Source organism: Calliopsis andreniformis, chromosome 9, assembly GCF_051401765.1.
Source record: "Calliopsis andreniformis isolate RMS-2024a chromosome 9, iyCalAndr_principal, whole genome shotgun sequence".
NCBI classification, from domain to species: Eukaryota; Metazoa; Arthropoda; class Insecta; order Hymenoptera; family Andrenidae; genus Calliopsis; species Calliopsis andreniformis.
In genome coordinates, this window is record NC_135070.1 from 5,340,687 (window position 1) to 5,367,808 (window position 27,122).

Here is a 27,122-nt window from a genome sequence, read left to right on the forward strand (position 1 = left end):
ATATGCTAATGTCTATAAACTCGTTTAAAAAGGTGTAAAAAGAGATACATACTGTGGGAGAGATAGAACACGTAGTGGGAATGCAAAACGCACTTCCGGAATATTTGTCCACGGTTCATTACAGATCACAATCCATGACTTTGCATTAATTTTCTAAAACTAATTGAAACTTCGTTGAAACAATATTGAAATTGACATAATAACATTTTATCTGATTTCTATGAAAATTATTTAAAATTTAAGAATACTGTTTTTCGTAAATAAAATTAACATGTTTCTTATTATCAATTTAATATTTTATTGTTAAATTTAGCATAAGACGACGCAAAGAATTATGGCTGTAAAAACTAAAGAAATATATAATCCTATAGTGATACGTAGAAGGGGAACAATGAAAGCAATCATTCTCACACTACGATTATTTTTTTGTTGAACTTATTAAATCGTAGTATGTCACATAAACCGAGAACGCTCAGATATCAATAAGTGTAACATAAAAATTCATCCATAGATAGGATAGTGGCGTAAAACCTTGTCACTCATCATTAAAAATAAGCGATAATGAATAAAAAGCAACATCTCCGGTGAAAACGTCCCCATCCTATCGTTCAACTTTTTTCTCAGTCGATATCGGTGGAAAGCTACGCGGCCGTGGGAGAGGCAAGCAAGTGGTGCCGCCATTGAACCAACGGCGAGACGTCTGAAGTTCGTGAAAGCGTTTGACGTCAGTAGCCAAGAACGCTGATAATCTTGCGACGCAGATATCGCTACGCGGGACATCAGGCGATATCTTTGGTGGTTTAACGGGCAATATTTGTCAAACATATGAACGTATTCGGTGGTTTATGGTTTAATACACGGCCTCGAGAATATCGGTAGGCCCGTAATGGGCGGGGTCGTGGCTTGGGTCGAGTGAGAGACATGGAGCGACCTCAGTGTTCTCAGTGGTGAGCTGCACGGCCATCGCCGACCGTCGGTTTCGCCTAGCGCAACCAACGTACTCTGCTATGACATCGCTCTGAAAATCCCAGATTATCCCAGTAAAAGGTAGGAGTTTTCCCACCGAAATTTGGATGCGCGCTATATCTCTCTATCTCTCTCGCTCGCTCGACCCTGTCTTTTGTATACATTTCACCCTGACGGTGTGCTGATCCCCGACACTTCCCATCGCTTTCTCGTAGAAACTCCCCAAACGCGTTTTTCTCCGATGACTGAACTTGAAATTTTACGCCCACCCCCCTCTCCTGTCAAAAAACGACCCAACCTCCCCACTGTTCCTCTCTTTCTCATTTTCTTTTTGTTTCCAACCATTCGATTTACGCATTTCGCCCATCCTTCTTTGTCCCTGCTCGCGGTTCGCATTTGGCTTTCGTTGTGTGGCGTTCTACCTTCGATTTTTGATAAGTGTCTCTCGTAAACAGAGGATGCACAGTCGCGCGAAGTAATCCCTCATTACGTGCACAGGAAAGATCTCTATCACTTTCGATCGCACTGACGCACCTGTAATACATTTTCGATCCTACTCTGATCCGTTTCCCATCCTTTATTCTCTACTTTTTGCTTTATCTCGTTCGGTATTGAGACCCATGTATATACGTTGACGTACATAACACACCACACGCATATACGTGTTCGTACACGAGCACGAGTTTGTTGTGTGTCGCCGCGTGAATATGTGCGTCTCACGACGGCGTCTGCCTCTGTGAAAGTAGTACGTATAGATACATATGTATATAGCAAAGCTTTCTTCGTGGAACTGTTTTTTTGGGGCTTCGTCGTTCCTCGCATTCGTACACGTTACCCTGGTGCGTTATGCTCGATACGTATTACCCTTGTATCGTCCACCTTTATCGAAAACGAAGAACTGGTGGTGGCGTCGTTCGAAGTGACAATATTTCACACGACTCGGCGGAAATGTTCTTCACGTTTGCTTGTCTTTATATACATATTGAAAATTTTCAACCCGATTAACGGTGATCCTTTAAATTTAAACGCATGTAACATACAATCGATTGTGTGCTTAGTTTATGTGTATATACGAGACAACACTAATAGCTTCCTGTACATAGTCGTAGATAGCAAATTGACGCTTCGCGTTGTGTATTAATTATAGGATTTATCTAACTTCATGTGTTGATTCAGTATTTTCGTTCATTTATTCCGTGAATGTAAACGGAATCGCATATGGAATATGTTTATATCATTTCATTGATAATTTGTGTATAGGACATGTACAAGTTCATAGTAAAAATTTTTAATAGAATTTCTTTTCTCAATTGTAAATTTTATTACGGAATATCTGTTTTTAATGAATACGCTGTATAGATTTTCTCATAAATAAAATCTAACACAAGCGTTTTACAATATAGAAACGGTTACTTTTCTCATCCATGTTGATTAAGATTCTATTTTTTACATTGTTAAATACCACACATTTTCAACGCTTTTATTATGGATTTGTCAATATCTTGTATATCAGTTCTGCGCAAATAACATGTTTTCAGAATTTGTGAGACGAAGATTGCTTCGGTTGTGAAGTAGGTACAAGTTGTAGGCAGCAATTGTGATCTCCTTACCGCGCTATAAAGTCTCCATACTCATGAATGCATAGAATTTTTCAAAAGTGGTCGTAGAGGGCGCTGCACATGCATAAAACTTTATAGGGAACAACATAGTATCTAGTATAAAACTGAAATTTCATGTAACTACTTATACTTCTTAATATTTCAAGCAATATTTAATACATTAAACTTCGAATTTGCAAAACAATATTCTGTCCAATCTTTACAAAGATATAAGGTCATATGCTAAATTTAAAGCGTGGAAAAAGTATTAGTAATTTAGTTGTACACTCTTCGCTCATATTACATCGTTCAAATATAGTCTAATCTAAATTCACTGAACGAACACTATTTGCTCCCATGGAGCGGCGTTTTCAATAGCTCCAAACCTAACCCCTAGATTGGAAGGATTTTCAAGCATGAGGTAAAAGTTTTGTGAAAAATAGGCTCTCGACGCTCGTGAAACTGGGAAAAGTTAAATTAGAAATTACGAGCATCATAGTCAGCATTAGTTGACGTTCCTCATCGGGCTCTCGATGTTATTTCACGGAGCGTAAACTACGATTGGTACCTCGCTATACGCGACTGCTAACATAACGGAGTAGTCATTTCAGAGGAGAATATTAATAATTTGTAAGCAGAGTTTTTTCTTTGTCCTTCGTTTCCTCGTTGCTTGTCACTGTTCATCATGCGCGCAACATTTTCTGAGTCATTATCAGCTGATATAGAATCGACACATCGGCGAATCGAGTTTCGTCGTCAGGATGAAAGGGAAGACCCAGATTCTGCGAGGACGGGGCGGACCCGCAGTATGGGAACCGCATCGACGATAACACGGACGTCGTGGCATTAGAGCCACAACGTTCTCTCGGGTTCTCGTGTCAACACATTCCCGACGCCCACGACGAGTGACGCATGCGCCCAGAGCGCCTTATCTCTCTTCCTTCTCGCTCTTTCGCGTCAGCCCCCATACATCTCTTTCTCTTCCTCTTTTGCTGATTCACTTGCTCGTTCTCTTGGTCCTCCTCTCCCAACGTACACACAAAGGCTCCCTTCTATTCCTTGGATACGCCCCTGGCTTTTTGTATGAGCACCCTCCACACTACCACTTTTCTCCTTTTCGCTCTCCCTCTGTCCCCCTCCACAGACGAACTGAAATTTCTAATTCGTGAGGGTGCATGGACAATGCTGATCGTTAAAACAATTTCAAACTTACAGGGATTCTTCGTCGTCACAAAAATTGGGAAAATTACACCTGGATTCCCTGATATATTGCTTCTGTAGGTCTCATCTGTAGGGATCCTTTGATCCGTACGCTCCTGGCAGGCGCGTAAACCTAATCGTTCTTCCCCCTCCATGGGTCAGCGTAGTCGTAGTCCCCTCCTCTTCCGCTCCCACTGCACACACCAATTTTCCAATTGATAAGGGTGCACAGTTGATACAGACTAACCCTATCCCTCCATCCTCTCTTTCATCGTTGTCCCGTCTTTGTTCCTCCTCAGGGCCCCCACTCTTCCTCGAGTCTGTAAAGTTAACATCGCCAACGGCGATAATATTGGTTGGTTTTTCGAAAGCGATCAGTACGACTCTAACAGAGTATTTTTGGGCGAATAACAATGTTCTGAGGGATTCAACGAGTATGAGAAATTCAGAAAATATGTATCTTCTCTCGCTTCTTATTCATCTATTCATTTGTCGCAATCGAGGAATTAAAATCGATAAAATTCGTACTCGCCACCGAATTCGGGTCCAAGTAAAGGCAGGAGGGAAAACTTGTTCCTGACAGGCAGGCAAGCAGACCGTAAGTTACGTAAAATTAACAATCATGTTCCGAAACTCACTTTCCCGTCTGGGAGATTTCGGGAGAGGGAGCTGTGTGGCATGAGAACGCCTCGCGAGTCAACGCTGAGACGCCTCGACTGTGTAGCAACACTAGAACCACGCAACGCTGTCCTTTAAACGCAGAAACGGTTTTTACCGTGGAACGAAGTTGGATAGCGTGCAATTGTGTTGCGCGCAAGTTCTGAGCTGTGGTTCGTGTTACTGCCGCGCGACAGAGACATGGACAGCGAATCAGACGGCTCTTATAAAACACTTATGGTAGAATAAGTTAAGCTCCGACTCGATACGCGTGACGCGTATGACAGCTGTAAGCGCGACGTTGCCACGCGTTGACTTTGCCTTAACTTAAGCAAAAAGGAGCTTGCTGACCAAGCATGTGCATTTTGATTATGTATCACTAGTTCGAGTACCATTCTAGCCGTATAAATACTACAAAGTAGGCGACGCTGCTTCACCACAATGTGGAAGATGCCGCTCGGTCGGTAAAGAAGTAGCGCAGCATTGTCGATATTGTGCGACCATCATGCGATCGGAGTAATACCAGTCATACTCTGTGCCTGATGTGTCTCTTCATACATTCTTTGTGTAATTAACTGTAGAATGAGACGCTTGGTTATATTTTGGGAGGTAAATTACGCTTCGTTTAAGATGAACTAAATTTTATCATACATCAGTGCTTTAGGTTCTGATACCGTTTTTGTCTTCCCTCGTAATGTACCAACCGGAAGGTTTGCATGCTCGCATCTACACAAATGACCATTCGCGCTTCACGAGTATCCAACCTCGTGGAAAATGTTCGCTCTGTGTTGAAGCACCAGAACTTTAGTCTGTTTACTTACTCGCTCAGGGCTGTGCCAGCAGGGACCCAGCATGATCTTCAAGAACTGCGTGGGTGCGGCCTTTCCCTGGTCTCGAAGGGGGACCGGATTTTCTCTCCTTCTCTTCCTCTCTCTCTTTCACTCTCTCCGTGGCTGGTTCACTCACTTGCTCAGTAGGTCCTACCTTTTTTTATTTGAAGGTCCCTTCATGCTCGCGGCTTTAGCATCAGCACTCCCTCGCTTTAGGGTCGCCCCTATCTTCCTTCCTCTCGGCTACCCTTCACGATATTAAACCCTGTAGGACCCAGGGATGTACAGCATAAAGCGAATCCATGGCTAAAGCTGCTGGTGGTACACATTTTTAAACAAATCGAATCCACGACACAGGCCTCCATCAAACTAGGGTAATATCATCGGTATATAGTACTCCGTTAAAACTACTTACGTATCAGTACTGTCGTAGCACTTTTACATTTAACGTCGATCGATAATATCGTTGTGTGGGGGTGTTGCATAGACTACGTATTATAAAATTTAGAATTCGACGTACATCTTCCTTTCGATCAGTACGTCGCCGTTGAATATGGAAAAATCGATGACACACAGCAAGGCTGCGTTTCGTAACCGCGATATGATTTTCCCCTATCTCTATTGAACCTCGATCGATTTTAATCGCACGTAGATACATCCTACATTTGAAACGAGCACAAACTCTCAGACATCGCAGCGATCACAGGTTTATTAATCTGAAATAAAGCACTTGTTCAACAATTTGATTCCTCTCGCACTCCTTTCCGATAACCTTCAAAGATAGCGAAACCAGCCATACCTCTCGGTGTTCTGTCGCGGTGTCTTTTGTTCATAAACACAGATAGTTGAGCGGAAGAATAAAAAGACCGCTGGAAAAAACATATTAAATCTTATCGATCCCCGTCGACGGGGTATTTATCGAGCGTATCGCGGGCAGAGCGAAAACCGAGGGCACCCCGGTTGCAGGGTTCGTCCCTGAGACGAGTCTCCCCCCACCAGCGCCACTCGAGCCCCCACCGCGCGGCCGCCTCCCCTTCCAGTCTAGCGAGCCGCGTTTCGTCTCAGTCTGTCGCGCGCCGCCAACGGGTTAGGTTCTCCGTTTTGCGTGCGACCCACACGCGGTGGTGGTTGGTCCGTGTACTCTCGTGCGTCGCGCGTGTGTGTGCAGTGCTTGTGGGCGCGCGTGCGTGCGTACATGCGTGTGCCTTCCACTGTGTCACAGTGTGTACGTGCGCCTCTGATACCATCATCGTGGCCTCTGCTTTCAGCCGTTCGCACACAGACACGGTGTGACATCGAGGCATGACAGCGACGCGGGAGTGTTACCCCATACGGTAGGAAAAACTCCGTCCCGTCGTTCTTCTTTAGGCGATCGTGTCCGTAGCATCTACCATAATTAAGGTTAGAAAAACACCAGCCTAGGAGCAGCAATTCAAGCGTGTTTCGTGAAACCGCTCCACACTCGGCCGTGCGAATATATTTTGCACGAATCGATACGCCCTCCGGCGGGTATTTCGTATTCTCGCGGAACCTCCACCGGAAACGCGTCTTCTTTCGAGTTTCGACCACGAGATCCGCGGCAATAAACAATCGCGTGGTTTAATCTGATGGTTATCCCCTGTCGGCACGTATTCTCCTTCTCGACGAGGTTATCCATACCGATCGTTCGGCTCGACTCTTTTTCGCTACATCAATGCTTCGCCCGACTCATGCTCGTCACGCGTTCGACGCTCACAAGCATACAATCCTGTGCTCGCTGAGGAACACTGTTCGAGGGGCTGTACCGATAGCTGCACGAAATAGCATCGTGAGACGGATAGTATTTTTCTCAACCGATGCCTGCCAGCGAACGTCTCGTCTGCTCAAGGCCTTTTGTTTCGCGCTACAATAAAAACGTTACGGAGACACGTCGATTCGAAAGATACGTCGAACGTGAGGCTAACTTCGTAGTCGATTGCGTTCGTTTTCCTTCTCAGGAACGGAGATACGGTTACGAGGTTCCGAGATGAGGTCCCTTCGTTGCTAGCGAAGGCTCGCGAATCGTATATAGTATCTATTCGTTACGAACTTACCGTCATTCTCTTTACTTTTTAAAGTTATTTTTACGATGCCTTTTAGTTTCTTATCGAGTCTTTGTGTCACTATTCTCTATAAGGTTGTTAGTGATAGTGAGTTATGAAATTATATTGACAATTAAAGCAGAGTGTAATTATTGGGGTATCTATATTTTCTTCGATTACAATTGAGTCTGCTGCTATACAGTAATTATTCGGTATAAACTTGCCACAGTTCCTCATTTCTTAAAATTATTCTCACATTTTGTTAATAATTCTAAGGGGAGGGAGTATATTTCCTTGGGATTAAAATCGATTTTACAACTATACAGTAGTACTCGTTATAAGCTCACCACTATTCCTCTTTTTTAAAAATGTTTTTGCATTTTCTTTCTCTAGCCTACATGTTGAGACAAAAATTAATCACCACTACAAGACTTCACTTTGAAAAAATATTTGCTTTCTTTTTACATGCTCGTCACTGATAAGTTACGAGTCTATAGCGCGCAAAAACTGTATCAATATTATTCAACACAGTATTTTCGATAAAGTTAGTCGAAATTGAAACACGACGGATGTCGTGATTTTGTCACCTAGAGTGATTTAAAATTTAATCGACCTAAGCGTTACACTTCACGAATTTTTGTACATGTGAATGCTCAAAGAAATGTATTATTCGTTGAACCTGAAATATCTAAGCTGTTCAGGAAACCTGGGATACATATCAGCGCATGTAAATCACACGCATGACTGACTGATTTTCGAAACGTTCCTTCAAAATATTACCACAACTGGAGCATTTTTAATAAGTATTTATCTAAGAACCAATTACGTGTCCCGTTGTTCGCAAGAAAAATTAATGCACCAGCTATTGTTGGAGTACAAAGAGTTAATAGTGTAATTTTTACTGTGCAAAGGTGGTTGGTACGGTTCGTCAGGTTCGAAACGCGTGTGCGCGAGACGCAAGGTGTGTGCACACAACGTGTCCCTATGTCTATTCCTTCCTCTCCCTTTCCTCTGTCTTCCTCGCGTCCGTCTTCCTTCCGTGGTGTTTCTCTCCTTCCTGTGCCAGAAGGATCCTACCGGCGATCCATGGTTCGCCCATCCGGCCATCCACCGAGAGAAATGCGATACTGTCGCGATAAACAATGCGTCCCTCCTTCTTCCTCGCCACGTTTCTCTTCTTCTGTTTCGCGCGTCGTCATATTCACGGGCGCAGAATTTTTCAGCGCTCTGTTTCCTTCTCGTTTAAATAACCAGACCAGACCGTTTGCTCGCTCAAGTTCCTCGGCAGCTGTTCGCACTTGCTCAGTGAGACGCGGTTTGGGGTACAAATTTCATGTGGGTCGTAATTTACTTCACTTTTCGTTGAAAAATTCATTCGGTTGATTGTGGATAGTCTCGAAATGTATGTTTCCAACTTGAAACTAACGACGATACGTTATCGTGGGTTCTAGGTTCAGTTATCTGTTAGTCGATAGCTAGACTTCATTTGTTATAGAGGCTAGTACCGTATTCCCTCGTTATGAGCTCGTTGTATTCTTTACATCTTGAACTTATTTAGAGCAAACGAGTTTGTTTGCGTGTGTTCTCGTTCACATCTTTTATAAGAGAAAAGAGCTATCAGTGGTATGAGTTGATATCAGAAACGCGTCTGTTACCATAAAGAAGTGAGAAATAACCATGGTCTCTCTTTCTTCATGTTAGATTTCGTATGTCTTATGGAGCTATCAGAATTATGAGCTTTTCTTCAAAACGAAGTTACGTTCTAATCTTTAGACTTTATGTACTTCGTCATGGGTCTTAAGTACCATTCTCTTCTATCTATTTTGTTCAGAGCAGTGCCATAGATCATTGTTCGCTACTTGATGATTCACGAATGTTCTTTTGATCATTGTACTATTTCAACAAATGATACATCGCGATTAACCCTTTGGCTGCGGTACGTTTCGAGTGATTACTCAGTGTTACGTACTATTTTATAGTTTCACGTTGAAAGATACAATCAAATTCAAAGAATAATAAATATAACAGATAGTTGCTATTAGGGATAGTACCTATATGAAGGCCTCAATCAACTGGCGAAAGTTAAGAACTATGGAAATTTAGTTTAAATATATAACTAGTAGTATTCATCAACTGATAAGCTACGCTTTCTTCAAGTTCATTGTTTTTTTTACAATGTATCACTTACAGTTAATTTCTTACAAAATTCAAAACCAGACTTTACTATACATACATATCAATTACAATAATTCATATACATATACATTTTTCATAGATGAATACATACACGTATCGTTCCTAACTAAAGGATTATTCACTCCGTTTCACAGTAAACCACTCAGATGCCAAACTGAGCAACTCCATAAAACAAAAAGCAGTAAAAGTTATCGATTGTATCATAATAGATATCGTATTTCAAACCTTGCCTTGCTTTAAAGAAATAAAGTAACATATTACAGTGAATTGTGTAAGGGACAATCAATTTTGTTTCTAAAATGTTGAACCCTAAACCAAACACTAAAAATTTGTCAAAGTGCTCTCAGAAATAGATTAAACACTATCCAGCAGTCATATGTAATTTCATCATTTCAGTCAGTAAATAGTAAATACAATTATATCGATAATTCTTTCAGTCTTTTTTTTTTTTAAATTGAACAAAAATTGGAGTTGATCAGTTTGCCTTCCGAGAGGCTCATTTTACGATACGAGAAACGAAGGAAACCAAGTACCCCCTAACCATTAAATCAGTTCGGCAATCCGTGGAAAGTACATGCTTGCGATCACATTCGTTCAGCGACGTGTCGATGTTTCCTCATATCGAAGGTGAACACTTTCAATCCCTCATCTTAGTTCTTTCCGTAAAACGCAAAGGGAAAGCGTTTTCTTTATCGATTGCACGGAGCTACAGCTCACGCATTTTCGTTTCGAAACGAGAGGCGGCCAGAGGCAGGCCCTGAGAATATCCTACGGAAAGCGTGTGGCTCCGCGCGGTGAGAACGGCTTGCTGTCGAGGAGAGGGACAGAGGGGCAGGTGGTAGCCGAAGAAAGGCGACAGGTCCACCTGGGTTTTTCAGGAAGTGGACATCGCCCGTCCCAGAGAACGGTACCTACGGTTCGTGTGTCCTTAGTTGGAAGGGTCTCGATGCCAGCATTCGAGATGTATACGAGCCGCGTTCCCTCGATGACGGTATACCCCACGGTCACAAGACGCCATCGAACGGGCGTTTACTGACTTTGTGACCTAGCCCAGACCTCTACATCTCCCCACCTTGCTCTCCCTCTTTTCGGCCGTGTCCCCCTCGATGCCGTGGAATTTCCTTGAACACGGTCATTGGACGATGATACGGGCCCAGCCCGGGCTATATACCGCTGGCTTATTTTCGTTTTATAAGCGGCTCATCCGTGAAAGCGAGGCGTCCGAGGCGGAGGGCTGGTCCGAAACGTTCCTGCATTGCTCGGTTCTTCGGCAGAGTATCGGATCAAAGCGAACGTCTTTGAGCGCTGAAGTTTGAATGTGTGGCTGATGAGGAGGGACCACGAAATTGATGAGTATCTTTTTCTTGGATAGAAATCGTCGAATTACTTCTCAGAAAATTGTACTTCTTCTGACTATTAAGATTCCAAGGTTCCCCAATTTGACTCTTTGATGAGGCTTTATACAATAGTGGTTGATACACTGAACCTTCTATAGAAAGAATGTGGCCTGATGATTATTAAGCGCCGTATCGGTTTTTATCATACGTCTTCACGTTTGGGAAGATGGGGGATGGAAGCTGGAATTGGAGTCTATGTTAAATTGTATGTACCTATCTCGTGAATGGCTAGCTGTATGCTTGCTTTAGTAGGTTTTGTTTCTATCACAGCCTCGTCAAAAAACTGGGGTTGCACTTAGGTATTCTCCCTTGTGAATTTTTAAGACGTTGCTTTGTGGTGAATCGTTAGTGTGTTGACTATGTCCGTGATTATCATGAGTACTCATCAATTTAGCGTATATATCATAAGCAGACATTTTAGAAATTAAGTATGCAAGTTCATAATATATCTCTTTAACTGCGATAAAATGAAATCTACACAATAAGATATCCAATGGTCATGAATTAAACACTTTGGAGTGCAAAGGGAAACGATTAGATTTGAACTTCTGTAAGAATCCCTTTTTTTCATATTCTTAAGAATCTGTAAGAAACTGTAAGAATCCCTCTTTTCCATATTCTTCATAATTTTCAAATTTATCTCGGTAAAATATAACTATATAATTTTGTTCCTTTTTTGAAACTTTCTTTAAGTGCACTTGACATGGCGTATAGGAAGTGGGCTATAGAATAGAACTGCCCTTGTGAGTAACCCCTACATACAGAGTTGCAAGCAGATGCGTATGCCCTACTTTAGGTCTTTTTTAATCTTTTAACAATTTTCTTAATTTTGAGAAAACTGTAGAACAATTGTTGGTATCTGCATCTCTGTATTAAATTGAAAGCTAATTAGCTAGTTTTATAATGACGTGCTAACAAGGAACGTTGCTTCACATAAAGTTTTCAAGAGAAACATGAGATAATAATTTAAGTTTATCAATCACAATATAAAATTTCAGGAATAATATAATCTATTAAATAACTTATGTATCACGTATGTTAATGAGTAGATAATGATGCATTGTGTAAAAGTATTTTCTACAACAAAATTGAGAAATGTTTTGTCTTGATGTGTGGCATCCGTACAGTTCATCTACTCTCAATAGATATAATAAAGTTAATAGTGTACAGTTTCTCTCGTTATAATAATTTCATTGCTAATATCTTGGAATTTTTAAAATCAAAAGGGTTGTATTTACGTGCTCTATCACTCTCATCTTTGATCAGATTAAAGTAGGCTACTATCAGCAGGAGTGAACCTGGGAAACTGGTAGCTCAATAATGAGATTATAATGAGGGACACAAGCCTATATCGAGTAGACATTAATGCGTCTAGCTTCGTTCAAAAGCCTTCATCCACATTGAAGCCTCCTCCCATAAAAAATAGCCTACCAAAATCGCCAAGGAAGATAAAGTTGACATTCCTACGCTACGGTTACACTGGATGTGTGTTCTGACGACTATGTCTGAACTTCTCTCTCTCGTACAATAGTTCGGACACAGTCATCCGACCACGCACTCACTGTAACCGCGGCTTCATCCTCTCATCAACTACTGTCTTTCATCAAAAAATTATTTTAATCCGATTCGGGGGTTCGCGAGAGCACCGTGTGCATGCCTCCTCGTGGAAAGCGACGAGAAAGTCCGGGGGCCGATTTATGAATAGCTTCGCTACCGGGCACCCGCGACACAAGCTGAAGGTGCACGACCTCGGCCAGGTGAAAAGGCTGCGCTTGGAATTTTTTCATGAAAACCTTTCTCGGGCGAGCCTCCTACCTGGCGGACGATTGTTGTGTCGCTGGTGCAGAGCCAACGGCGAAGGGAGAGGATGAGCTCTCTCAAGGGCTGCCCACAATATCCATCATTATACAGGAAAGGGAAACGTGTCGGGGATGGTGTGCCCTCCTCTCCCTGTAATTCGCTGCTGCGGTATGCGGGCACGGTGACGCATACGGGCGTCCCCCCACTGTCTCCTCAAGAAGTCCAATGTGTACCAGTTGGATGCGAGAAAAAAGCCAGGGGTGAGGGCACGACTGGTAAAACTCGCTGCACTCTTAAGGACGTAGCCCGTGGAAATTTGTGGTTCTTTGTGACGATATGCGGGTGTGCGTGCGAGCTTTTCGGATCGCGGGTTAGATTGAATCTATGAACAGTTCGGGGGGACGTTCTGTCATGAGATTAATGGGGCCTTGTTAACTATTTTTATTAAGATCTTGAGCTCTTGCTAAATTGTAGCTGAGCTGAACTCAGATGTTGTAGCTGAGCTGAACTCAGATGTTGTAGTCGATGTACTTTACGAGTCCCATGAGAAGTCCTCTGGAATGTATTAGGTGCAAGGCTTTCCAGAGGACTTCTTACGAGGTATGAGTAATACTTGTTTGAGAGGAAGTACTCGTGGTACGTTCGAACCCATCACTATTTACTTCGAGCGATCAGTATGCGTATTCCATTCGAAAGACGAATAGTTATTGCTTTTTTTTCTTTATTTATAAGAATTAACTGTTGACTTGGGATGACCAGATATTTGGAGTTTTTATGTTCTCACGTACAATTTTTGAAAATATTGGGGTTTAAGTAGTTTTGAGCGAAATTTGTACAAAGCAAATGTGTTGATGAATGTTAACAACAGGAGGCTAGAATTAGGACGATATAAAGGGAAACGGCCTTTGAGGAACTTGAACCCGGATTTTCCCATGCCATAATTTGGAACTTTTGACCTGTGACTGTAACGACTTTTGGAAACTCGTCCTCCCTTTTAGTGTAGTCATTAAGTAACTTCGTGATTATAATGTACAAAGGCAATTTCTTATGGCATAGGATTAGGACTAGCGACTAATATTCTGGAATTTATTTATGCTTAGTATCCTTTGCATTTTGTATGCAGTCCTGACCTTTACAACTACTAAAGTTAGTCTTCACCTTGGGAGTGGTGGGAGAGCCAAGTTTAATTCTTCCTGGACAATAATCTCTCGACAATTACTTCCACACAGTTAATAATATGTATTAATTTTCATTCATTTTGCAGTAACAAAGGAATATTTGGTAAATCCTTCCAGTTATTTTTCCCTTATTGTCAACTATTTATAATAGGGATCAAAATAGCACAAAAGTTATAAGTCAGTTAAAGGTTAGGATTAATTTAGTCCATTCTTTTAAATAACATTATTCGACTTCAAAGAGCTCACTCGAATAATTAACGACCAGAACTTTTTAATGGTATACGGGAGATTAACAGTTGAAGTTATTCCACGCATTTTTGAAATTTTGAAGATTAGGAATAGTTGAATATTTAAGAAACTTGGACATTTAAAAGTCTAAGTAGTTGGATATTTCAAAAGTTGAATATTTATAAATTTGAAAATGTTCAACTTCGGGGACCCAACAATTATTTTACATAAAGATTTATTTGAAGCTATTAGAATATAACACTTAATTGACTAAATTAATTTCGTTTTGAATTCGAAATTATCTGAACGTTGATCAGGTTCAACTGCATACACTTAACAAGAGAGCTTAGCACAATATCGCTCATTTACTGCAATTAATGACATAACTAAAAATATAACAGTTTTTGAGTTAAGAAATGCCGATTCTTGGCTGAAGTGAAATTATTACTTTATTTCTTAAAAAATTATGATTTTTTAGTTGTGTCATTGCTGCAGCAAATGGTAGAATTACGTTCTACTCAAATTAAAACACTCCAGAATCGTTGCCAGGGAACCCAATTTTGCGTAACAATATTTTAGAGACAAATACCACGAACTCCAACAAATCAACTGATCCTCAGTCCCATCTACTTCAGATTCGCTTCAGTAGCGGGAGATTCTACGGCCCTCGTAGCGCTTCAAACGCGAAACTTCGAACGCAGAGCGCGACTCGCTCGAAGGACGAACGAATCGAGATGCACGGAGTTTCACAGAGATATCGCGCTTGTTCACTAGCACGAGTAGACGTGTGGGTGCTCGGGGGTAGCTCCTGGGAGACTGCAACTCTGGAAAGCCAGTTATCCGATCGTGTATTTTTGCCTCGAAGTAAAAACTTCGTTTCAACGGAACTTCACAGCGGTTCGGTAGCCGCGCGCAGGAAGTTCCGCTGCAAAAATTAGACTCTCATTTTTATAAACCAACGATGAGGCGTCCTCGATATCCACGATCGAGGATCTCGATCAACGTTCCCGATACATTCGGATTCGACCACAAAAACGATACAGTTGTTAGGAAACGAACGAGAAGAAAAATAATTATGAGATTCGAGCAGGTGTGTGGTTCGGTAGAATGAGCTTTTTTTTTAATAACAGTATAAAACAAATGGATCGAAAATGTGCATGTGTTCTCACGCAAATTGATTTAGGAAAATATTCGATAGTCTCAGTCGTTCGAACTTAGTTTCATCGAAGGGTAAAGCAAGCACGTACGAGGAAGCTGTGCTCTAGCTTTTCGATCCACTTTTTCATTTTGCTGAGTATTGCATCATTCATTCTGGGAAAGACTGTGTAACAACGTGCATAGGTCGACGTAGAATGCCGATTGAAATAGGCAGATCGTGAAGATACGGCGAGTTACTCGCGCCAGGTCGCGAGGCTAATTTCCTAAAGCGAACTGTGCGCGTAAGGACTCGTTAGTCATCAGCTGTGACTAACAAGGAGATCCCGAGATGTGTAACTCCCCGATTTCATTGGGTTTTCTTAGAGGGAGGTTTTCAGTATTTAAGGTTTAAGTAATACATGCTTAAATTCGACGTGATTCGAAAAAAACTGGTTTATATTCAAAATTTTTCTAAACGATTAAAAGTTGGGGGAAGGGAGGGGCATTGTATGTATAGGTACACATAGTATCGTAATTCAATGATTAAATTTCCTACAATTTCTTACTACTTCTCGTTAAATTGACATTGTATAACAAAGTATTTTTTATTCGACGTTAATACATTTGAAAACAATTGAAATGTTTTTTATTTCATGTGTTTGGCAAGATAATCTTCGTATTCTTTAATTTAAAAAATAATTCTAATTTTTCAAACTTCTGAATGTTATTGTTTGAACAAGAGATAGTACTGTCCTGGTAAATACCTGTTTTTTGAATTATAAGTATTCCCTGTTTAGATACTTAACAATTATCAAATATTCAAAATTTCAATTCTCGTACCATTTTCAATATTTGGAAATATTGCCTTATCACTGTACCATACTATTCCCTCTAATTCTTTGGCTTCCACCGAGCAGTACAAATAAAATACAATTCTATTATTACAAGAAGTAACTACATTCCACATTCAGGCTCATACAAGGTACGAAGTTTTTCAACTCAAGTTAAGCATAGCAACACAAAAAATGAAATTTAACTTATAACCACAGATACTTAATTTTAACTTACAATTTATAAAATGTATGATGTTAATTGTAATGCAGAAACGAGGTATAATATAATATTCACAACTTTAATTATAAACTCTTTCACATATAACGGAGGGCAACAATGAAAATTACATCCACTGAAATCTACTAGACTCCATGTCAAAAGTTAGAGGTGAAAATCAACTTTATTTCGCATGGATAAAACAATATCAATCTCAAACTTTGTCTTCGAACCGCTATGGTATGGTATACTCTATGGTATATAGAGTATATACCTATGTACCTATACTCTATATACCAGTGCCTTCGCTATCTCAAGCTCCACTACCATGCAAAACCTAACCCACCCTTCCGCTGCCAAAATCGAACCCTTAGCATACTGTATGCAGGACTTCTCTAGCCATACCTCTCAAACCATATGCGCCAGACGGCCATAGGCGTCGAACTCACGGTTCCCACTGCTCAAAACGTTGTATACGTTTCCATCGTACTCGAAGGGCTAAAAGGACAGCGTTTGCACCTGGGGACCTCTGTTTTGTGGACTGAAGGGAAGGATTGGTGGAACGCGAGGCAGCATATAAACAAACAGCACCGATGCACCGTACACGTAGCCGCGCGGCACTGCAAGCAGAAAACAGGCTTCGCCGTTTCCGGATTGTTACTTCGGTCCGGTTCGTTTATTTCGTCGAACCAGTAGGTCCAGTTTAGCAGGGCTAAGTGTACCTGTTGTACCGTACGACGCATAAATTAAGGTGTTGCAGTCGATCTCCCAGCCAGACGATTGCCTAACAATCGTATAGGGGAAGGAAAGGGCTCGACCGTGGTCTATTTGCAGCGCGAACATGCTCGCGAGCGTATCGTTTTTCGGCTCAGCCCGTGAGAATATCGTCGAACATGGTCGTTTATCGCTCCTGATTCGTCGTCTGCGCGACCTTCCTGAGCGGGTTATTTAAACGCGAACCTAACGGGTCGAACAGAAAGAAGGCGATAGAAATTAATACACCGAGCTTAATGCAACGCGAAAGCACCTATGTGAGTGGAGTGCAGGTACAGGGTGTTCTGCAACGGTAAAATCGTGATTCGTTGAGAAGAGGTATACAGGAAACAGGGAACGGGTGTTTTTCAGGCGAAGCTCCGTTATCGAGGGGATTGAGCTTATAAGGACTAGGTGCTTGGAGATACTTGTGACTTTATTGCATCGAATGTTAAGAAAATTAATTCTGTGTTAATTAGTGGTCCTTTTTTTACGAGGAATTTGAAATTCTCTTAAATATACTTGTTATAAATTTATCGATCTCATTCTCATTTTGTGGCACTATTCTCTCATTTCTTTAACTTGTACCTTTTGAACATAGTAATTCAAGTACGTAATTTTTATGTACTGTGCATGAAAGTCCTACAGTCGTATTTGTTAATTGTATACTTCTACACCTATAGACATATTTATTGCACTGTCTACATTAGTAATTAAAATATCTATGTATAAACGCCTATAGCAATCAAAGGATTAATAATGTCACACCTTATTTCATATTTAAAGTAACCTCAGAAAAACAAGCTCTTTTTTAAATTAAATTCGTTGTTTGCATCAAATCATCAGTTGAGTGACTATATACTATACATAGAGTATACACAGTGCTGTAGTTCATGATTTCATTAAGATACGTTATTTTTTCATCACAATTCAATTCCCTTAATCATTATTCTATTATATATTCTGTTATAGTAACAGAACTAAAAAAGGAAGCTATGCTTAAAATCTGTCTCCTCGTTTCTTTCTTTCCTCTTAACGTCGTTCGGTGATATAATAAACAAGATTCAATAAAAACAGGCTCTTATTAATTTTTGCTTTTCTTACATTTATATCTGTAGTACATATCTCAAGAAAAAAATAGTTTCCGATTTCTTCCATGTTTATGATTTCTCTGCTCGAGTCAGAGTTCGCGGCAAACAAAGGCGTTTTCCAAAGCAATGTTTGCTGGTTTGTATCAGCGATCTGAGTGAAAAACCTCAAGAAGGCATTACGATAATCACTACGGAACAAAGGGTTCTAATTAGTGCAATCTGTGAGTTAATCGATACAGAGGAAGCTACAAAGTGCAACTTCGTAATTCGTAACGGTGAAACACAGCATACTCATACACTCAATACGAAACAAATTCCATCTCGAGTAATTTTTACTAAAATACTCGAGTATTTTAATATAACATTACATAAAACTTTCACTGCAGAATAATTGCATATTCTGCCAAAATAAAATAAACATTCGTGAAACATTTATACAGGGTGGTCCAAATTTGTTGGTATGAATTCATAAAGTTCTAAGGATCGCTGAAAGAAATATTTTACCTCATAAAGATACACTTTTGTTTTATTTTCAAGTAGTGAAGTGTAAAACTAAAACATTGTGTATCGTATTTACAAGGAGAACGTAACTAATATTATTGATTATTATTTAAATTCGCACATGAGGAGGATATGGTCTGGTCTGATACAGTATATCAGATGATCTATAATTTTTTGTCTAAAATTGTACTGAAACTCACGATCAGTAAAAACGTGCGCGGGTGGCTGCCATTCCAGACGGTTGGCGTATGACAGGTTGCTACTAGACAGGCGTTTAAAGCCTACAGTTTTCAAGTCGTATGGATAGAGACATCGAAAACATGTTTACCAGATAAAAATGTATCTTTAATCTTCCGCTTCCATGCATACACACTATTGACTGAAACTTAGCAGCCACTTATTAATTTTTGTTAAAATTTCACAATATGGCGAGTGCAAAAACAAACTCAGTTACAAAGAAAGACAGAAATCTTACATTTACAAACATCGATCGTACGTGGTTCTAGACCCCAAATATCCTTCGTATTTACTTTATTTCTGAATGTCTATCGTAGCAGTCAACACTAACCTACGAAAAACTATACAGTAACATAAATGTCTCAATATTCTGTCACTTAACAGTCAAATATCCCAGTAAGTGAGCAGCCTAAAAATGCCCAGACATCTGAATTCCATACCAGTAGCAGAATTTACTATTTCTATTTTTTATTAAATACACTAGAATTTAAGCTTAAAATAAACTAAAATTAGCGTTAGTGTTCAAGCATTGAGACATGATCAAGTACTGGAATATTTACCTTAATAGTTTCCATTTAAGATGCACTGCAAGTAATGAATTAACAAGTTGACAGAACTGTATTATATTCATCTCAAAATGTATTATATTCATGACTTCAAAAGTATTCGGAGGTTCGTTAGGTCCAAATCCTTGAAAGAACACACATCCTCAAGGACTCTTGCTTGCGAGTAGACGTTGAATATTTTAACCCATCCTCGTTTCATCTTGAAGTTTATAACTTGACCATTCGCCGTGGCGTGATCGTTTTCCCTCTGATATATCTCGTCGCGTTATCTTCGTTCGAAAGCGAAAGAACTCCGTGGAACGGATTGAAATGAGCTCTATTGTTCCATTCGGAAAACAGGGGAAAATTGTTAACTCCCGTTCGAGGCAGCCTAGAACGCTGCAATGTCGTTGTCTGCCGTGTATGGTATCGCGCTGGAACAACTCGGGTCATTCTGCTTTTGAAAACTCGACCTAAACCTGCTAAGAATCTGTATTTAGACTGGAAATGTTCGCTGGGTCTTTAAGAGGATAATCTTGAATCATGAAAGAATGTAATTAATCATTTAATCGATAAATGAATTAGTAAACGATTTAACTGTTCCTTGTTTGTGTGTTGCATGTATTTTTCAAATGATAGTTTTGACATGTTTACCAATATGTTTGCATGAGTTTTAGCGAGAAAATAGGACCTGGAAAATTGAAGATACAGTTTGCCTAGAAATATAGTGTGGTAAATTGAAGCATCAAGTAGAAGTGCCACCTGATGTAAATAAATAATAACAATTGATCGTAGTCCTGCGAGCAGCAGAAGCTTTCAGCTTCTTATATTCCTGTCATTTCATTTACTTCACTCGGTCTAGTACACCAAACATTGATTAATTTTACGACTATGTTATATTTCTGGTCCAACTGTAAATAATATGATTTGGAGTGTACGTTTTTAGCGATTCAAAATTAAAGATAAAGTGATATTTAATGTGAAATTGTTGTAGATTGTTACGTTTACAATGTTTACAGTCTTAATAATTCTCATTTCCTATTTTCTCTTTCGATAAGGAATTTATGTTGGATATTCGGAATCTGCTGAAAGACTAACAATAAGTACTATCGATATTTGTTATTAATTCTGACTAAAATGAATACAAAACGGTATTGGTATCACGATATCAATGAATATATTGATACAATCACAAACAGAATTCGATAGCGAGCTACCTAGAACATACGAAGGATCGATGCTTTTGAATACCTTGCAGGAATTGATACTACTTAATCCTTATGTATTTGCATGTGCATTTGATAGAATGCTTCTTTATTATTAGAAATCGACATTACAGTAGGTCCTCGATTAACCGACTTAAGGCAAGATTCAGACTTGAAACACCTACACTCTTGGTGAATAATTATATTGTTTCTAGTAGACTACTATGAGATCATAGTTCAAGTTTATATCGATATTCTACAATACTCTTATTATCCATAGATCGTCCTGAATAGTCCTGAATAGTCAAGATTATGCATAATTGTAACCCAATTAAACGAGGTTCTTTTGTAATTAAAAAGTAAATATTATGTCCATTTCTATTCTACTGATCAATTGCAATTTTTCAGCATGTTCAACTGTAATGTTTTTTTTTTACGAATTGTATTCGCGTGCGTGGTTCTATTTAACTTTAAACTGTCAGCTGTACGCATCTAAAATGACAAATTTTTAACGTAAGCGTTTCAAGTTATACCATCATGCAAAAGTTTATTTCAATATCAACGCATCGTACGGAGAACTATCCTAAATAGAACTGCAACGTATGTGGATATAACATGATCTACTAGAGACGCATGCACGTACGGTTAGTAAAACTTGATTTGATCGAACACGAAGTTGAGCTAGGTGCGACACAGATGCAAATCAAAATAATTGGGAGATATTTCTAAGCGTCGCAGAAATGTACTTGCAGCAGCATGCCAAAGTGGATTAACAGCTGAGATTAGTTTACCAGAAAATAACGTACACCGAATCTCGTTCGGTCAATTCCACTCTTTCACTTCGTTAATTATGTTTACAACTAGTGCGTCTTCGAAAATCGAATTTAATCAATAGTTCCATTACCAGACACATCTGATGATTCTTACGCAATAAGTCCTATTTGACGGTGACACGTTTCGTCCCACGTGGGCCATCGGTCAGCCATAATATCTATCTGAAATGAAACATTTATCAAACGAATATGCGTATTAACTAAAACCCCGAAGATTTGAATACAACTGCTTACGTTCGGTCAATTAAATTCCACGGTCTAATCTACTTAACCCAACTCTGCTAGCAAACACTACACCAACGAGAACTGTGTGCTCTCGAGATAATAATTCGAGGCAGCCCAGGTAGAGGGGCAAAGTAGAAAATTCGATGAAGGAAACAGAAAATCAGTCGTCTGACCAATGCATCCTTTGAAGACCAAAGTGGAAATTTCTCTGGCCGTCTCTTCTCTGCCCCTCTGCTCCTCTTTCTCTGGTCCCTCGACGCGTTCCCTCCCTTCATCCCTCTCTCTCTCGCTCTCTCTGGGGTGCCAGCCAGTTTCGTGATACGAAGCGGCCTGGATCGATAGGGAGTGAGCTCCTTCGAGTTCTCTCGAGCTGGCGATTCCTAGAGGACTCGAAGGAACCGAAGCATTTTCGAGCACACCAGGGAGAGGGAGAGAAAGAGAGTGTTCGAGGGAGCGAGAAAGAGGTGGGTCAGAAAGAGAGGGAACGAGGCCAGGGCCCCCCGACCTGACGCTGCCGCCCTTAGGCACCGCCTTTTGTCGTTCCCGGGCCTTTTAAGGGCTAGTCGAGTGGACGACGAAAGTCTGAGGCCACGTCCGTGAGACACGAAGAGAGGCACCAGCTGTTGGAAAATCGACAACAGGCAGCTGCTGCCTCCTCGACCGGCATAAATTCGAGCCTTTGTGGCCCCTGCGAGTCGTAGGTTCAATTTTAGGCCCAGGGTTCACGGGAATCTGACCGGGTTCTCGGCTCGTGGGAGTCGTCCTCCGTCGAATCCTCTTGATCCAGAACTGGTCCAACTCGTAGCTCGATTTCATCCCACCCTGGCCCGCCCTGACGAGCTTCGTGCCAGATTTTCAGCCGTTTTAACTTCGTACCGATGCAAGGGACAAAGGGGCCGACTGATGCGATTGTTGCTACGGAATTCAAACAACGTTTCCGGGTTTTATTGAATATCTACCTGAGATGATGATAGAGGCTCCCTTTCTGAGATCAGTAGGTTGAATAATGATGATATCTTGCGTTCAATTCGGAGGAATCTTCGTGCAGGTTGTGGATAGATATTTTCTTCTCAAGAAGAACTTGCAAAATGCAACACAAGCTCTTTAATGAGTCTATGCTGGTTTGTAGAAGTCGTCAAGCTGGATACACTAATGTCCTGTTTTTGGGAAATATGAACTGAATTTATGAAGTGACGGTAATTAAAGTTGCTCCATGGGCTTCATCTTTTCTTAAAAGATTCGAGAATTTGAAAATTTTCAAATCCTTATACCTGTCTCAGAGAATTGTCATTCAGACTATTCATAGGATACTTTTTCCTGCGTTCAATACGTGAAATACGAGTAACAGCCACGGTCCATTTTCAAGACTCAAATTTAGGCTTTTCAAGGCATTATCTTCTCCCTTTCTCAGATGCTCGAAAAGATAGCATTCCGCCTACGCTATACTTTGCAGAATAGCGATCAGACCATTTGGATCGCAGTCTAGGCCGATGGCTTCTTTGCTGCACCTGGTGTTCAGAAAACTGCAAACACCCACGTCGAATGCTGTAAGACCTTAGATATCTTATAGCTCTGTCCAGTCTACGTGTAAAAATAGACGTCTATAGTGCACATTGCAAAAACGAATCCCTCGTTCGTTTCTTCGACCGTAACCAGGCTCCAAGTTGAACGTTCAAAAATCATCTGTTGCCCACGCCACCTTCTACAAAATCCTGCTTCACGGTACTCCTCCGCGATTATTAAACCTGGTCGCGAGGAAATCGCACCATGACCCCGTTCAGCCTCGGCTTTCGATCGCATTGTCTTGCGAACGGTGCTCGCCGTTTCTGGCTGCGACTCCTTCGTCCTCGCCTCGACGGTTTTTGTGTTTGCCCGGTCGAGAGAGCCACAACCACGGGAGAGGAGTTTAAAGGTAAACGGGTTTCTCGTGGACCGCATCATCGGGAGAGTTGGACCTCCTCTTGGTCGTGCATGATACGGACACACACACGTGCTGTGACTTCGGTAGTGGGCAACGAAAGCACTTCGTCTCGCTTGGAGTATGTATATGTAACCAAAATTTTGAATTCATTCGAATACAATTTGAGGTCGAAATTCATGGGCATCCTGTGAATTTTGCAAAAATTAGGATGAAATAGTGAGTGAAAACTGTGTCTAGTTAGAAGAGTACTATAAAGAGTGTCTAAAGGGGGACAATTTTTTAGAGAGAGGTAGAAGTGAAGATTTAAGTATATTTTTGACATAATATTTGTACATTTAAATCAGAATTTTTCATCTCTATGAGGAAAATTAGAATTTTCACTCTCCAAGAAGAAAATTTTTTTATTTTAATTTCAATCATAGTTTTTAAGTAATTTTAAAAGCGACCGATTTCAATACTAGACGTGTTGTGTGCTTCACATTAAAATGATCAGTTTTTTGTGAGAAGATGAAAAGTTAATCCGAATTCATCAAGGACTTCTACTTTTAATTTATTCTTAAAGTCTCGGCAATTTTTTATCGGTTACAACATTTGAGTCGGTAAATGTTCATCAATCAAACAGTAGGTAATATACATTTTCTATGTGATCATTACTAGATATGGTTTGTTAATAAAGAAATTAAAGAAATTTTAACTAAGAAATATATTTTCTGAATAGCAAAACATTAGGGCCAGTTTCTATTTACATTTTTTCCTAAAAAAATTATTTAATTTGTGTCCCCTTTCTGTACTTCAACATATATGTAACCCCTTAACCTTTTCGATAACGAGTTCTATTTCGAATAGAACCTTATCATTGTATACTTTCTCACGGTCTTACGTTGACTATTGAAATTGGAATCAAACAGCAACAGATATAAAAGGACTGGTGATATTTAGGATTACGTATATAATAGGCAAACAATATATTGTGAGACACGTAACTAAAAACCCAGCCTTCACAATATTTGTTTTTCTTCTAGGAGAACAAAAACATACTTCAGTATCTTTAATTCTTGTTCAATAGATTAACATTTTTTTTTATGAAATTTTTCTTTTCTGATCAGAAAGAAAAAACTGTAAACTTTTATGAGGACTGTCTTCATTGTTAACTCTTCAATTTATAAGTAGATTCTGTCTTTCATGCTCATCAAAAAACTGGTCACAAATGTTCCAGTTTTTAAGAATGTTAAAAGTCTTAACATTCTCTAAATTCCAGTTGTCAAATTCACAATGCACAATATTGAAAGTTTAAAATAATTTTGCTGTTTTGTTTAATGAAATATTTGCACTCAGCTGCTTTCACGAGAAAAAAGGCACATATTGTGTAGTAATATTGACAGGGTAATTTCGTTATATGTATACAGGAGGCTAGTAACCTTTGTTCCCTTCCTAGCTGAAAATTCCCACCCTCGGTGGCATGGGTCTCTAATAGTGTCGCAACTGAGCCGCCAGGTTTTTATTGTCACGACAAAGAAACGTATTGAACGTTAAATAGTGCTTAATAGCACCTGTTAGACTACCCTGCCCCCTCGTCGTGCACCTCTTAATAACGTACAGCCGCGACAGACATGGTAAATACGTTGGCATATGGTGTGCTGTCCCCTACACGTGCACCACTATCTTTGCCGAAGGAGTGAATGTTGGTGTCGTCGATAGGGTGAAAAATATGACTGCCTTACCTCGCTGCTTCTGTTAGATAGCGGGACTGATACACTGAATAGCAGATACCGCGGTATAAGTTGTCCTTTTCGTGCGCGCCACGATGGCATGAATTTCAAAAAGATGATAAAAAAATTATTACGCTCACGTTTGGTCGGGGTTTTTGCACGTGCGATGCAACTCTGAATTTTCTAGGCCATAGAATCTACATTTTTGGTGAAAACTGTTGTGACTCTTTTGAAGAACGTGTGAAAGGTTTTTCATACGCTAAAATGTATTTGTGGCTATAGGTATCTGTTCATTCGAGCAGTTATGAGAAACTTTCGAAAGAATACGCGATTCAGAAAATTATTTTTTTATAGTTTTAGCTATAAAGAGAAATATATTTATTCTGAGTTAAGGTTGATAGTAACAACAATTTCAATAGTAATTATAACTATGTCGTTTACTATCTAGGCCATTTTTGTTTTTAAATTTTCTTCAGAGTGGGGGAAGGTTTAATGTAGTGGGTTTGTGTATTAAAGAATTATTGTGGGTTTTTTAAAATATGAAAACGTAAAAAAATTGCACGGATATAAACGACGAATTTGCAAACTACGTCAATAAAAATAAGGATGTCAGCAGAGGAATAATAATAGTAAGAATAATAGGACAATTTTATTACACAATTTTATAATACATAGAAAGATGAAGTGAAACCACATAAAAAACAAAAATCTAAGAGAGGACACATTGATTGTAAACATTAACTTTGAACTGATGGAAGCATTATTACTATTCTTGAATGATATTTTCTTAATTTAGACATTGTTTTCACAAATACGTCAGACTAAGTGCTCTGATAAAATGAAGTGTACAATATTTATTCGTTGTAAGCTTATTACTATGTCTACCATTTCTTCGAATTACTGTCTCGTTATTTTTTACTCTGATACACTTCGAAATTAACACAAATTGTTAATAAGTTACTGAATTAATTGATCTTAAAAACTTGCATCTTATAGCTTGTTATTAATAACGAAATATCGTTTCTCAGTCTCTAGTGATTCTAGCTTGCGTTTTATTAGAACCAACTAGGATCTTTTCTCGTAATCACATATATTCTATATAATCCACGAAGGACGAGAACCCAAATTCTCTGGTTCCATTACCATCTGCTACCTTGATCCTACTACCATAAATTATTCCAATCACTCTAAAGGAAGACTCTTTGACGAGACTATCTCCTGAACTGATACCCAAGGTACTTCTTCTCAACTACAAGCCACAGAACGTAATTAAATACCTCAATTTATCCCATTTCCAGTGGGCCACTCAGTAGATGCATAATACTCTCTTAAACCTATAGTAGATCAAGGAGCAACTATCGCAAGGGGAGTCAACAAAGTCGACTATCTTTCGTCAAATACTCTTATCGGTCCAATGACACATGGTGTGTTCACCTGGTGTCTAGTTTCACTTCAGGCGTCTCAGTTGCCTTCGGTTCAACCGTTGGTCGGCCAGGAATTTACATAGACGTACAGCTGACGTAAAAACACTCATTAACGTGTTTCCTCTTGCGCCGTGTGTCCGTTGACGAACTCTCCGAGGATGGGGGTAAATTGTATGCTCTGTCGCTGAAGATAAGGGCAACGCAAGGTTCATTTCTTATTGATGAACAATTGTCTCTTACCTGCTCAAGGAGAACATGTAACAAGCAGAATGATCACGAATGCTCCCAAAGAAGAGGAAGACTCTGGTCGATCCCATGCAGCTCAAGTGCATGGTTTAGGGACGCAGTTGGTCCAGGTTTCAGAGATCCACCCGACTGGTG

At 40.0% G+C, this 27,122-nt stretch overlaps 1 protein-coding gene across 7 annotated transcripts in view; it reads left to right on the top strand.

Annotated features, from left to right (window-relative positions):
• The first annotated feature begins 758 nt into the window (after window positions 1-758).
• The window catches only part of Mura (ring finger protein murashka), a 52,595-nt gene continuing 26,231 nt past the window's right edge, over window positions 759-27,122 (top strand). For 6 of the 7 annotated variants that reach the window (XR_013002702.1, XR_013002704.1, XR_013002701.1 and 3 more), the window contains exon 1: window positions 759-1,047. Coding sequence is in view for 1 of the 7 variants with exons in the window: in XM_076385913.1 (XP_076242028.1) it covers window positions 6,554-6,585 (32 nt within the window). In the remaining 6 variants the exon portion in view is untranslated. Of the gene's footprint in view, window positions 1,048-6,351; window positions 6,586-27,122 lie in introns of those variants that run through there. The other variant, XM_076385913.1, reaches the window with a different exon arrangement.